Source organism: Rhinoderma darwinii, chromosome 6 (genome assembly GCF_050947455.1).
Source record: "Rhinoderma darwinii isolate aRhiDar2 chromosome 6, aRhiDar2.hap1, whole genome shotgun sequence".
Lineage (NCBI taxonomy): Eukaryota > Metazoa > Chordata > Amphibia > Anura > Rhinodermatidae > Rhinoderma > Rhinoderma darwinii.
This window is the reverse complement of record NC_134692.1, coordinates 145230651-145246027: the sequence shown is the minus strand read 5'-3', so window position 1 is coordinate 145246027 and position 15377 is coordinate 145230651. Positions and strand designations below refer to the sequence as shown.

At 43.1% G+C, this 15377-nt stretch overlaps 1 protein-coding gene across 1 annotated transcript; it reads left to right on the top strand.

The window, feature by feature from the left end:
* Positions 1-1918: 1918 nt before the first annotated feature.
* LOC142656087 (uncharacterized) lies at positions 1919-11142 on the top strand. Its single transcript, XM_075830957.1, has 3 exons — positions 1919-2201; positions 2866-2916; positions 9408-11142. Exons 1-3 carry the CDS (start codon positions 1925-1927, stop codon positions 9971-9973), a joined length of 894 nt encoding a protein of 297 aa, XP_075687072.1. The 5' UTR covers positions 1919-1924; the 3' UTR covers positions 9974-11142.
* The last annotated feature ends 4235 nt before the right edge of the window (positions 11143-15377 follow it).

Genomic DNA, 15377 nt, shown 5'->3' with positions numbered 1-15377 from the left:
CACAGACTGGACACTGAATGCTCCTTTATCAGTAGATGACCACAGAGAAGACACTGAATGCTCCTTTATCAGTAGATGGCCACAGACCGGACACTGAATTGTATTCACCTGTGTTACAGTCATCCTCCCCAACCTGAAATAGCAGATAACAGGGAGAAATAGATTGTATTCACATGTCCTGCATCCACCCTCTCTCCAGGCCTGACATGGTTGATAACAGGGACCAATAGACTGATCCACCTGCACAGAAAATTGACAGGATTAACTGCAGGTGTACTGTCCCTTTAAAAGTGATTGAAACCATCAGAAGGAAGGACGTCAGGACACAAATTGAAACTGAATGTTTTGTTCCTTCTCTAAGAAGGCGGGGTGAAAAAAGAGCGCGAACGGAGACAAAGACTCAATGCTTCATGGTGGCGTCTACAGATCAGTTCCCGGAGGCTGCAGGTAAAGCCAAGAAAAATACATCAGTACATTTATGACTATCCACATATCGGACTCAGCTATGTCCTAGAGGGGTTCCCACTGCTCCGGACCCTCATCTTTAGTCAACAAAGAGCATATTTCCTTCTGGAGAACCTGGCCAGGATTTCAATGTAGTGATGGTGGCAACCAGGGACATAACGATGAGGGGGGTCCGGCCTTGGTGCATGTTTTTTGTGGTGTTACATAGGACTAGAGGTAAAACCTACTGCATTATCTGTCCTCGTAGAGTTTTCACTATGTGTTATCTGTCGTGTTAACAACTGCATAAACGCTCGCAGAGACTCCTCTGGGGAATCCATTGTGCTCTATATTCTCCATTTCCAGTGGGATACATGTTAAGGGGTCTTCACTACCTGGGGGACTATCCGCCCTGAAGGCCGGTGATCCTATCTAGCTGCGAAAAGGTTGTCCGGCATGTGTGTGACTCTTTGTTTTGAAGTTGTCTATCACTCCCATAGACTTCAGTGCACAGTAACCTCTCCTATAAGTGGCTGCAATACTTGGTCAGGTATTGACTTCCATGAGAGAGCGTTGTGGGCATGCTCTGTGTCACGTACGGAGGTCACTGTGCAGGGAGGGGCAGAGGGGAACTGCGGCCATTATCTATTGTCAATGGTGGATCCTGTGTTATCTGCCTCCGGCTTTATGATAGCGATGTTACCGGTCATGTTCACCCTGTCCTGTGATGATAAAGAGATGATCACTGACCCTGACCCCAGTGTTTACAGCACAAGCTGAAAAGTGACAAGAAGTATTAGCCTATTGATAGGGCTCAGTGACCAACGTGAAAAATGTAATATGCCATATAGAGGGTAACATGGAAAATTAAGTCAAAACCCTGTAGGACATTGACTTGATTTGACCTTCTCCTTTAAGCAGATGTCCTTGGAGCCAGTTATGTGGCATTGAATGATATACAGCTATTATGTGAAAGTCATCTTGCAGGCTGATATAGGCTATGGGATATTATACTGAGAGCTCGTTTTTGGCCAGCTCGTCAGTATCCCCTATAGGATTTATCTGGTGGGTTTTTGAATTGTTACCCTTACATCTACAATGTACGTACATTAAAGACTGCCCACATATCTTCTCGGAGACACATGGAGAAGAAGTGCCTCTCCTTTAGTTGTCGCCATGTCACAAATTGGTTCTCTGAACCTACTCAACGCTCCAAATTTTTTGAGTCACTACTCTACAAGCTTGTGTCACCCTTCCCTTTTATAATGGACGAGAAAGGATTTAGGTGTAAACAAGTCTGGGCCCCTCATGCCGTGTATGTATGTAGTGGTTTAAACCAAGGCCAGAAAGGGGAAGGGCCATTTTGATATTTGCTGTAAGATTCTCTGTACTTTGTGTACCCCGCTGCCTTACATAGTATGTTATATTTATTTTGTGTCCTTATAACAGGGTATATTGATCGCCATCTCAAATAGTAGATATGCAGGGAACGATAACGGATATCCTAATCCAGGCACTGGAGAATATAAACGAAGAGTCACTAAAAAGCTTTAAAAGGAAATTGTCATCTTTCAATGTACAACCCCCGTATAAGAAAATACCCCGGAGTAAATTGGATGAAAAATCAGCAAGAGACGTGGTTGACTCCATTATAAGTTATTATACCCTCAAAGATGGACCCCGCATAACTGTGAAGGTTCTACGAGATATCAATGAGCGTCAAGTCAGCCGTGACCTGCAGGAGAGTATTCAGAGAGGTAAGAATGACCTAGGATCTGTCCGAGACCTTCTAGTGGTTGAAGAACATCTGGCACAAGTTCTCTAGATAGAACCCAACCAAAGTGTTTCCAGTTCTTCATAGTAATTACACTGAATGATGGATTGAAAGATCCTCAATATCCGTCTTATCAAACTGTTGTCGGGGCTGGAGTAGAGAGAATGACAGTGGGCAAAAAAACAACCCATGGTATTCTTAAATATCTGGGGCCCATAACAGGTACATTTCTGAGAAACGGTAGACTGGCAGCATCTCTTTCCAAAACTCAAATATCCTCTCTGAAGATACAGATCTTGCTTGCAGATAGCCAGCTGGCAGAATAAGTCAAGAAAAAGTCTTTCTTCCGAGGCTCCCATCTATCAGGGTGGTGAGATATTTGAAAATTTTTGAACATTAGGAATAGACCTTTAACGATACTGTCCGGTGAAGAGTCCCTGGAAGGTGTGAATAGTCTACACCTTGGATTTTTGACAAATTGTCAGCACATAATGTGCCAAAAAAGGTGCAAATAAATTGATGAGTGTGGGCCGCTGTATCTTTAACTTTGGTGGTTTTTTTTGTGCCCGTTAATACTATAATATTGAATGTATTCACATCGGTAATTACATACACATCTGATATTTCGTATTTTTGGTTTTCATTAGAATCTGCAAAGAAGGCAAAAGTGGAAGAGAAGACGCCAAGGAAGAGTTTAGGTAAGAAAATGATGTACAATGTCCTACTGTATAAAATCAGAAATCTAAATATATAATTAAAGTGGAGCAACAACTGCTTTATACATAGTCATCAACAGATAGAGCTGCAGCCGATGGCATCAAGACACTTTGCCAATGGGCAAACAACTAAAGTTGGTCCATAACCTACTATGCTCATCCTGACCCCCGACCTCTCCTTAAGATGACTCTCCCCTAACACGAAAGAATACATTTCTGCTGACATAGAGCTCATGTTTCAGTGATAGGAAAGTCCACAAACCACAAAGAAAACCCAAAAATGTATTATTATTATTATTATTATTAATAATAATAATCGTTATTTATATAGCGCCAACATATTCCGCAGCACTTTACAATTTAGAGGGTTCATGTACAGACAATATCAAATATTACATAGTGACACTGCTAATTTACAAGTCAGACAGGAGGAGTGAGGACCCTGCTCGCAAGAGCTTACAATCAGACGCGTAGCTAGGGGTTTAGCACAGGGGGGGCAAAACATATCTGAGTGGGCCCCAACCCAGTGGCCCCCCCAACGCATGTAACATGCAGGATCGAGCAGTTACCAATCACATCTAAGGCTTCGCTCCCATCTGCGTCAGGGTTCCGATCATGGGTTTTGTCAGACATTTCCGTCAGGGGAACCTATGAACGGAAACCAAACGGAAACCAGACGGAAACCATAGCTTTCCGTTTGCATTACCATTGATTTCAATAGTAACGCTTCCATTGCTGATGGTTTCCGCTTGTCTTCGTTCTGCAAGGTTTCCATTTTTTCAGCGGAATCAATAGCATAGTCAATTGAAATCAATGGTAATGCAAACGGAAAGCTATGGTTTCCATTCGGTCTCCGTTCATGGGTTCCCCTGACAGAAATGTCTGACGGAACCCATGAACGGAGACCCGACGCAGATGTGAACGAGCCTAAATTTATAACTTAGATGTGATCGATAACAGGTGGATCCACGCAGGACCCGCTGTCACTGAACCAGTCAGTCCCGCCGGCCTTGACGGATTTAGGTCTCAGCGCTAGATACAACTGCCTTGTATACAGGAAACAAAGAAGCTTTATCTCAAAAAGTTTAAATAAGTTTTAATAAAAACTAATTAGAAATTTGCACCAAGCACACTGATACACATTTTATATATAAGTTGTACATAGACTTTAATCTTTTCTCTGACAACTGACAGAGCGGTTTGCATTAGAAAGTGTTGCAGACCTCTCTGAAAGTGAAGGAAAGAGTATTAATCCTCCATCATCCCTGTATATACCAATCATCATCCCTGTTACTGTATATACCAGCCTTCATCCCTGCATATAACCTCCAACATCCCTGCATATAACCCCCATCATCCCTGTATATAACCCCCATCATCCCTGTATGTAACCCCCATCATCCCTGTATATACCAGCCATCATCCCTGTATATAACCTTCATCATGCCTCTATATAACCCCTCCATCATCCCTATATACAGGGATGATGGCGGTTATATACAGGGATGATGGAGGTTATATACAGGGATGATGTAGGTTATATGCAGGGATGATGGCTGGTATATACAGGGATTGTGGAGGTTATATACAGGGATGATGGGGGTTATATACAGGGATGATGGTTGGTATATACAGGGATGATGGAGGTTATATACAGGGATGATGACTGGTGTGTGTATATATATATAGGGATGATGGGGGTTGTATACAGGGATGATGGGGGTCATGTACATGGATGATGTCTGATCCAGCCATCATCACTCTATATAACCCCCATCATCCCCGTATATAACCCCCATCATCCCCATATATAACCCCCATCATCCCCGTATATACCAGCCATTCTTGTATATACCAGCCATCATCACTGTATATAACCCTCATCATCCTTATATATACCAGCCTGGATGGTATATACAGGAATGGTTGAGGTTATATACAGGAAGGATGACTGGTATATACAGGGATGATGGGGGTTATACACAGGGATGATGAGGATTATATATATGGAGGATGGGGTTATATACAGGGATGATGGCTAGTATATACGGGATGATGGGGATTATATACATGGATGATGGGGGTTATATACAGGGATGATTGCTGGTATATACAGGGATGATGGGGTTATATACAGGGATGATGAGGATTATATACATGGATGATGGGGGTTATATACAGGATGATGGGGATTATATACAGGGATGATTGCTGGTATATACAGGGATGATGGGGGTTATACACATGGATGATGGTTGCGCCATCATCACTGTATATAACCACCATCATCCCCATTTATAAACTCCATCATCCCTGTATATAACCCTCATCAGCACTGTATATACCAGCCTTCATTCCTGTATAACCCAGCCATCATCAATATATATAACCCCCATCATCCATGTATCTAATCCCCATTATCCCTGTATATACTAGCTATCATCACTGTATATAACTCCCATCATCCCTGTATATACCAGCCTGTCTGGTATATACAGGGATGATGGGGGTTACATACAGGAATGATGGCTGGTATATACAGGGTCCAGGGATGATGGTTGATATATACAGGGATGATGGGGGTTACATACAGGAATGATGGCTGGTATATACAGGGTCAAGGGCTGATGGTTGATATATACAGGGATAATGGCGGTTACATACAGGAATGATGGCTGGTATATACAGGGTCCAGGGATGATGGTTGATATATACAATCGAAGAAAGGAACTGCAGCACTCAAGATAATTCAAAGTAGTGTATTTGATTTATTCACCAAGCATAAAAACACTTGCAATGTTTCAACCCATGAACGGGTCTTTATCAAGCAAGGTTATATAGATTCAGTGCACACTTTATATAGTACAGAATACGCAACATCATTTCCTGTACAACATTTCATGTAAAGAAAGTGAAAAATAAATACATCCATAATAACATTTATAAACATCTCCACGTGTTCCTTGTGAGAAAACCTCATATATATATATATTCATACAGGGATGATGGGGGGTTATATACAGGGATGATGGGTAGTCCAGCCCTCTTCCCTGTATTAACCCCTAACATCCCTGTATATATCAGCCATTATCCTTGTACATAAACCATATCATAACTGGATCCATCGAGGAGGGGTGCCACACACGGCGATGGAGACTTCAGGATTAGGGAGGTTAGTAGATGGTGGGAACACAAGGAGCTGGTGGACATGATGATAGAGACAGAGGACATACAATCGCAGGAGGACATGATGATAGAGACAGAGGACAGACAATCACTGGAGGACATGATGATAGAGACAGCGGACAGACAATCACTGGAGGACATGATGATAGAGACAGCGGAGAGACAATCACTGGAGGACATGATTATAGAGACAGATAAGAGACAATCACTTGTGTTTTGTATTAGAGCGGGGGTCATGTCATGGGAAGAGGAATATAATTGGGTGTCATCAACGTAGAGATGGTTCTGGAAGCCAAAGCTGCTGATGGTTTGTCCAATAGGGTAGAGAGAGAAGACGAGCAGACGTAGGACTGATCCCTGAGGAACCCCAATAACAAGGGGAAGAGGAGAATAAGTAGAACCAGCAAATGACACACTGAACGAGCAGTCAGGGGGATAGGAGAAAAACCAAGAGAGCTGTGTCTTTAAGGTCAACAGTGGAGCATGTTAAGTAGGAGTTTGTGGTCTACATTGTCACAGGGTGCAGAAAGATCCAGAAGAATCAGTAGAGAGGATTTGCCGTTAGATTTAGCCGCAAAGAGGTAGTTTGAGACTTTAGTAAGGGCAATTTCTGTGAAGTGTAGTGTAAAGGACCTGCCAGACACCGCTTCTGTGTCGACGCCCGTGGTTAATCAGTCTGCATCTGTGCCTAGGTCTGATAGAGTGACTCCATCTGCCACCACTCAGGCTGGGAGGCTGAGGAGTGGGAGAGCCTATCGCGGCCTGGCCAGACGGTTCTAGCTCCCGCCCTCGGCCTATTTATACCTTCAGTTGTTGCTTGTCCTTTGCCTGTGATTTTCCTGTTTTTCTGGCTCTGCTGTTACCATTGACCTCTGCTTCATTTTGACCCTGGCTTTACTGACTACGCTCCTGCTCTGCATTTAGTACCTCGTACACTCCTGGTTTGTTTCGGCTCGTTCACTACTCTTGTTGCTCACGGTGTTGCCGTGGGCAACTGCCCAATTTCCCTTAGCTTCTGTGTACCCTTGTCTGTTTGTCTGTCGTGCACATATTGAGCGTAGGGACCGTCGCCCAGTTGTACGCTGTCGCCTAGGACGGGCCGTGCAAGTAGGCAGGGACTGAGTGGCGGGTAGATTAGGGCTCACCTGTCTGTCTCCCTATCCTGACATTACATGTAGAGTGCGGAAACGAGATTGTAAGGGTCGAGAAGGGAGTTAGCAGCGAGATAGCGGATAAGGCGAGAGTAGACCAAGCGTTCCAGGAGTTTGGAGATGAAGGGCAGATTAGAGACTGGTCTGTAGTTAGCAGCGCTGGATGGGTCAAGAGTTGTTTTTTTCAGTAATGGGTTTATAATGGCACCTATAACCTCAGTTTTATTGCCCCGGCTTATCTTAATGATGTATCACCTCATGTACTAATTGTCTTTGTGTAACATCTAAATGTTGTGCTTTTTTCTAAGTCATTCATTTGTAAACTGCCTGAAGAAGGGGCCTCTGTGCTCTGAAAGCTTGCATATAGAACTTTTATGGTTAGCCAATAAAGGTATCATACCTATTATACTTTTGTCTTTTTTGACACAAAAGTATTTAACATTGCATATTGTCTCTGGCTAACACGGTACTACACAATTTTTTACTGTACTTAATGGCATGTTTAATAGAGGAGAGAAAGATACCAGAGGAAAGCGAGAGGTTAAATATTGTAGTCAGGTGACTAGTGACAGCTGGGGAGAGGGACTAGAGGAGATGTGAGGGGAGAGGGACTGGAGGAGGTGTGAGGTGAGAGGGACTGGAGGTGTGAGGGGACAGGATCAGGCAGGTAGTAGGATGAGAAGAAGAGAGGAGCCTGGAGACAGCTGGGGAGAGGGACTGGACGAGGTGTGAGGGGAGAGGGACTGGAGGAGGTGTGAGGGGATAGGATCACTAGGACAGGTAGTAGGATGAGAATAAGAGAGGAGTCTAGAGACTGGAGGAGGTGTGAGGGGACAGGGTCACTAGAGCAGGTAGTAGGACGAGAAGAAGATAGGAGCCTGGAGACTGGACGAGGTGTGAGGGGAAAGGGTCACTAGGGCAGGTAATAGGACCAGAAGATGAGAGGAGCCTAGAGACAGCCGGGGAGAGGGACTGGAGGAGGGATGAGGCGACAGGGTCACTAGGGCATGTAGTAGGACGAGAAGAAGATAGGAGCCTGGAGACAGCCGGGGAGAGGGACTCGAGGAGGTGTCAGGGGATAGGATCACTAGGGCAGGTAGTATTACGAGAAGAAGAGAAGAGCCTAGAGACAGCCGGGGAGAGGGACTGGAGGAGGTGTGAGGGGACAGGGTCACTAGGGCAGGTAGTAAGACGAGAAGAAGAGAGGAGCTTAGTAATTTCTTCTTCGGTTATTGGGCCAAATGCTGAAAGTGAAGAAGAGGGAGTGCGGGAGGGAAGGGGATCGATGTCACTCGGGAACTGGGAGATAATATCATGCCGGATGTTGTCAATTATAACTTTTAAAATAAGTGGCCAGGTCTTCAGCACTGAGATCTGTGATTGGCGTCTGCACTTTAGGACTAAGGAGGGAGTGAAAATTATCAAAGAGTCTTTTTGGATTATTAGATAGTGCGGAGATGAGAGAATTGACATGGACTTGTTTATTTATAAGTTTCATATTGCCATCAAAGGTTTAGTTAGGAGCCTCCATCAACAGTTCTGTCACACTGCAAGAATAGGGCAGCATACAGCAGAATTCTTGCAATCAAAACTGCTAACACTATTACGGACCCCACTGTAACGCAATGAGGTCTGTCAGGTCTCCTGTGGATAGGTCATCAGTATGAAAAACAACCCCCAACCTGGACAATTCCTTTAAGTGAATTTAGTTTTATTACAGCTCCTATACAGGTCCAGGCCTGGAGTGGCCCTTTTTAGGAGAAAAACAGAAGGGACAACTGTGCTTTACCTGCGATTGGTGTGAAAGTTACATCCACAAGGCCATACCATAATGGCATAATGGCTATTATCGTCATGTCACCAGAGGACCATTGGGTGGAAACGGGCTGTGGTGCCAAAATGAGTATTTTTTAAAATAGTTAGTACAGTAAAAATCGTTTTGTTCTTGGACATAAAGACATTTTCCAAGACCCACCTGCATCTCAGAAAACTGTTGGGGATGTTAGATGGGTAATTAGGCATAATGTTTTGGTGAATTTTGGGAGGGACATGAAAAAATTAGGAAAATGTTCAAAGGTCTTCTCTTCTTTTGACGTAGTGGACAATTTTACATCATGTTCTCGTTGTTTCTTCCAGTGCCTGACAAGCTGAGAGACGCAACAAACAGGATTCCTTCTCATACACAACGTAGACAACACCACAGACAAGAATATGGAAAGGAGAATGTTCTGGATTTCAATAATTCGTCTCAGAGTTCAGATGAATATTCTCACCCAAAAACAACACAAACTAGAAATGTAAGGAAATCTTTAAACATGAACACGGGACAAAAACCAAAGAACAATGGAAGATCGTCAACTCCCAGACAGTCAAGGAGACGTCTACCGAGTATAAAACTAGCTGAACTGACGGACACTGACATTGAAATTATGTCTGAGAACCATGAAGGGAAGGTGCACAGATTTGCTTGTCTTTTGTTCAAGCACTTTGTTCCCTTTCGGACATATCAAAAGTGGACCAAAAACACAAATTTCGATGGATGTGGAGGAAAATACGCCATCCCGGATAATTTACAAAATGCAATAATTAAAGAGGTTCGGAAATTTTTTTCCTTGAAGCAGAAAGATAAAAGACAAATAAAAACAGCAATTAATGAACTCCTGAGGAAACCAAGGCTGAGTGGATGGCCCACACTGATATGAATGCCCTCAGTATCAACTCTAATAAAAATAATGGAAGAGATTAATGAAAACCATCTACAAAAAAATAGTGACCGCAGTGACCAATCACAGCAAAGCTTTCATTTTTGTAGAGTAGTTTAAGCAATGAAGCTGCGCTGTGATTGGTTGCTATAGGCATCAAAGACCGTTTTTCTTGCCTATCTGTGGAGAAGTGGGCATGATTTTGCATAAAATTGCACAGGTTTAAAACGTTGCATTAAAAATTAGGACAAATTTTTCTTCTCACTCCAAAAAAGATAAACATGCAAGAAAAGTGGCGTGGTCCGGGTGTTGATCTACTTTTTTAGGCTCTTAAAAAGTTCAGGAAATTGGTTTCCTATATGGTAAAAGCTTGCAGCACAGAAATGTCGCTGTGAATCACTGACCTAGAGGGCATTGAGATGAGGTTACTGATAACAGACTATTGTTCTTATGCCCGATTAGGCTATGGGGATGTTATAGAGGGGGTAACCCACCCGTGAACCCCCTTCATGAGTCTGATCAGAGAACCGCTGACGAGCCGCACATCCCACTCTGGTGAACTCAAGCCGTCCACGTATCACATACCCGACCATTCACATGAATTTACATGGTCATGTCAATTATTATTTGTACTCAATGGACGCCAGTCACTTTGAAATGACCAGAATTGTAAAATGAATATCTAACTCCTTAAATTGGAAACCTTTTAGCGCCTCAGTTGTTTTAAGTTGGGGAGCATTTCGATTGGTGGGTCCCTCTTTAGGGATGGTGGCTGGGCATTGGTACCTCTCCGGTGCCCCTCTAACGACTGGCCGTGGGTCCCAGGCTGGGGTGGTCTTACTGTCCTCTTTAAAACTAAGCGCTGCACAGACCTCTTCATCTTTGGGCCCCGCAGATTGGACTCTTACCACCCCCAATCTTTTTAATGGTTTAATTTAACATGAATTGTTTTGTGTTTTCGTTTTTGTTGGTTTCATTTGTCTTTCCGGATGTCACAGATGTCCGTTTTGTCCCGCTCTATTGTTGGCGGCTGCGGTGGCCTGGCATTCTGGGTGACCTAAATTATTCTATAAATGTTTTTAACAAAGCGGACTTTAAATCTATGTAATGAAGCTGTGGCCGACCCCACTTTACCCACATTCTGGTTTCTGTGGGCATTGTTTATGGGGTGTTTTGTATCGGGCTGGTGCCGCCTTGATCCTGCCAGTCACAGCGGGAGATGTGGAGAAAGTAACGATAGACTTTTACATGTCTGGGGGCTTTGTCCTCTTATTAGTAGAGTTTTAATAAGTTCATGAAGTTTAGTAATGAAGACGTGGAGAAGTTAAGGAACCTTAAAGGGAACGTGTCATGTATGTAATTGTAGTTTTATTCATAAGATTTATGTATATAGATAATGAACAATGTGTTAAGGCCCCATGCACACGACCGTGAAATCACCTGTAATTATGGTCCGTAATTACGGACCCATTCATTTCTATGTCCGACGGACACCTTCTCGTATATTTACGGGAAGGTGTCTTTGCCATAGAAACTTTCCGAAAAAAATAATGTCCTATTTTTTTTATTTTACGGACCGTGCTCCCATACTTTATAATGGGAGCACGGCCCGTGAAAACGGACAACTGTCCGTGGCCGGCCGTGACCGTAATTACGGGTCGTAAATACAGGCACGGTCGTGTGCATGGAGCCTAAGTTTTTTTTTAAATGTTATAGATATTTATATTTATTTTTTTAAACCTTGCCAGGGGGTAGCAGCCATATTGGAGACATACATTTTCTTCCTGTATTGTCTGTATAGTCGGTGCAGTAAGGTGTCTCTGCATCATGGCAGCTGCAATGAACTGGGAGTCAATTGACAGAGAAATGTCATAGATTATTACAGTCCCCAGGAAATAATGGAGTACAGACCCTTCCGCAGAGACCTGACTCCAGCTGTAAAATAGAGCAATAAAGCTGTGGTTATCTATCCTGCCTTCTAATCTTAATGAGATGACTCTGTCAACCCAGTCTATACAGCAAAGCTGACAAGTAAACCATAGAATGTAGTCTTAACCTCTTAAGGACACAGCCATTTTTTGATTTTTGATTTTCGTTTCTCACTTCCCGCCTTCCAAGAGCCATAACGTTTTTATTTTCCGTCAATAGAGTGGTTTGAGGGGCTTATATTTTGCGGGAGGAGTTGTAGTTTCTATTAGTAGCATTTAATGTACCATATAATGTACTGGGAAGCTGAAAAAAATTATTTGCGGGCTGAAATAGGAAAAAAACTGTGATTCCTCCATTATATTTTGGGTTCTGTTTTTACGTCTTTCGCCGTGTGGTGTAAACAACAACCTAACTTTATTCTGCGGCTCAATACGATTGCGGTGATATCAAATTTATATAGATTTTTTTTATATTTTACTACTTTAAAAAAACAACTTTTTGTTAAAATAAAATAGGTTTGTTTCACCGCATTCTGAGAGCCATAAGTTTTTAATTTTTCCGTGAGCGGCGTGAGGGCTTATGTTTTGCGGGACGAGCTGTAGTTTTTATTGGTATAATTTGTTGGTACGTATGACTTTTTAATCACTTCTTATTACATTTTTTTAGGAGCTAAGGTGACCAAAAAACTGCGATTTTGGCAGCTTACATTTTTTACGGCGTTCACCGTGCGCGTTAAATAATGGTATATTGTACATTTTTTACGGCGTTCACCATGCGCATTAAATAACGGTATATTGTAAATTTTTTACGGTGTTCACCGCGCGCGTTAAATAACGGTATATTGTCAATTTTTTACGCCGTTCACCGTGCGCGTTAAATAACGGTATATTGTACTTTTTTTATGGCGTTCACCGTGCGCGTTAAATAACGGTATATTGTCAATTTTTTACGCCGTTCACCGTGCGCGTTAAATAACGGTATATTGTACTTTTTTTATGGCGTTCACAGTGCGCGTTAAATAACGGTATATTGTCAATTTTTTACGCCGTTCACCGTGCGCGTTAAATAACGGTATATTGTACATTTTTTATGGCGTTCACCGTGCGCATTAAATAACGGTATATTGTACATTTTTTACGGCGTTCACCGCGCGCGTTAAATAACGGTATATTGTACATTTTTTATGGCGTTCACCGTGCGCATTAAATAACGGTATATTGTAAATTTTTTATGGCGTTCACCGCGCGCGTTAAATAACGGTATATTGTACATTTTTTACGGCGTTCACCGCGCGCGTTAAATAACGGTATATTGTAAATTTTTTATGGCGTTCACCGTGCGCATTAAATAACGGTATATTGTAAATTTTTTACGGTGTTCACCGCGCGCGTTAAATAACGGTATATTGTAAATTTTTTATGGCGTTCACCGCGCGCGTTAAATAACGGTATATTGTACTTTTTTTACGGCGTTCACCGCGCGCGTTAAATAACGGTATATTGTACATTTTTTACGGCGTTCACCATGCGCGTTAAATAACTGTATATTGTCAATTTTTTACGCCGTTCACCGTGCGCGTTAAATAACCGTATACTGTACATTTTTTACGCCGTTCACCGTGCGCATTAAATAACGGTATATTGTACATTTTTTACGGCGTTCACCGTGCGCATTAAATAACGGTATATTGTACATTTTTTACGGCGTTCACCGTGCGCATTAAATAACGGTATATTGTACTTTTTTTATGGCGTTCACCGTGCGCGTTAAATAACGGTATATTGTCAATTTTTTACGCCGTTCACCGTGCGCGTTAAATAACGGTATATTGTACTTTTTTTATGGCGTTCACCGTGCGCGTTAAATAACGGTATATTGTCAATTTTTTACGCCGTTCACCGTGCGCGTTAAATAACGGTATATTGTACTTTTTTTATGGCGTTCACCGTGCGCGTTAAATAACGGTATATTGTCAATTTTTTACGCCGTTCACCGTGCGCGTTAAATAACGGTATATTGTACATTTTTTATGGCGTTCACCGTGCGCATTAAATAACGGTATATTGTACATTTTTTATGGCGTTCACCGTGCGCGTTAAATAACGGCATATTGTCCATTTTTTACGCCGTTCACCGTGCGCGTTAAATAACGGCATATTGTCAATTTTTTACGCCGTTCACCGTGCGCATTAAATAACGGTATATTGTAATAGTTCAGACTTTTACGGACGCAGCAATACCAATTTTGTTAACTTTTTTTATTTTTTACATTACTTTAGAGGAAAAATTGGAAAAGGGGGGTTTTTTGAAGTTTTAATTTTTTTATATTTTTTTCACTAATAAAAACTTTATTTTGCTTCTTTTTACACATTTTATTAGTCCCACTAGGGGACTTGAACCACCGATCGTTAGATCGCTGGTATGATATACTGGAATACTAATGAAGCAGTGTGGCTACTAAGAGACAGGATTTGGGCCCAGGGTGTAATAAGAAAAGGTTTGGGTTGCTGGAGTGGAAAAGGAAAGTTCCACTTCGTCTTCAGGACAGTCTGTGTCTTGGGCGGTCTGAGCCTAATGAGGCGACACCTGAGACGGCTCTTTAAGACAAGTGTGATCTATTCACACAGCGCCCCCAGTCTGAGGTAGACGGCATTGCCAGCCTGTCGGAGTCAGAGGTTCTGGTGAGCACATGTGTGTTGTGAGGTGCTGGGCAGAAGGCCTTTCACCCTGATAGCGCGGGAAGCGATTTGTTTCATTAGAGGCCGGACGGCCTAGGGTTTATTTTGATACCGAATCCACTGCGATAAAGTGAAAAAAGTTAAGCCCTGCCACAGGCCGCAGGCCACAGGCAGGGCTTAATAGAGGCAGAGGGAAGGCAGCCCTTGGGGCCTTCATTAGGCCCCTGGGCTGCCATAACAACCATTGTCACCCCCCGATCTAATTTCGGGGGGGCAATGAGATGTCTGAGGGGGCCGCCCCCCTCTTTTCAACGCCTCATATGCTGCGATCTCGATTGACCGCAGTATTTGAGGGGTTAAACAGCCAGGAACAACACGATCGCTGCTCCTGGCTGTTAGTCTTGGGTGTCGGCTGTAAACCACAGCCGACATCCGCAGCATATGGAGCGCGCTCTATACTTTTCCCCCTGCACCAGGACATACCGGTGAATGCTGGTGCGTGAAGGGGTTAAGGGGGTTTTACATTGGATGATTATCAGGCAGACACGGGTTCATATAACGCTCGTCGCCGATAACTGCTCTGTGTAAACAGGGGAACGATCAGCAGATGAACGAGCAAACGCCGGATCATCTGCCGGTAGTATAATTTTAAAAAAGTGAAATATTCTGGTTGTCGGCAGGTCTCTTGGTGTGTAAACAGGAGACGCGCTGCCGACATGGTGATAATTTATGGGGAGTAACAAACGCTTGTCCCCATCCAGAGCTCCGTGTGACAGGAGCAAACGAGCGCCGATCAA

Bases quoted from the DNA above. Each gene is read 5' to 3' on its own strand.
- LOC142656087 (XM_075830957.1), top strand. From the start codon at position 1,925: ATGCAGGGAACGATAACGGATATCCTAATCCAGGCACTGGAGAATATA. The intron at 2,202-2,865 runs GTAAGAATGACC...GGTTTTCATTAG, and splicing joins GCAGGAGAGTATTCAGAGAG to AATCTGCAAAGAAGGCAAAA. The intron at 2,917-9,407 runs GTAAGAAAATGA...TGTTTCTTCCAG, and splicing joins GACGCCAAGGAAGAGTTTAG to TGCCTGACAAGCTGAGAGAC.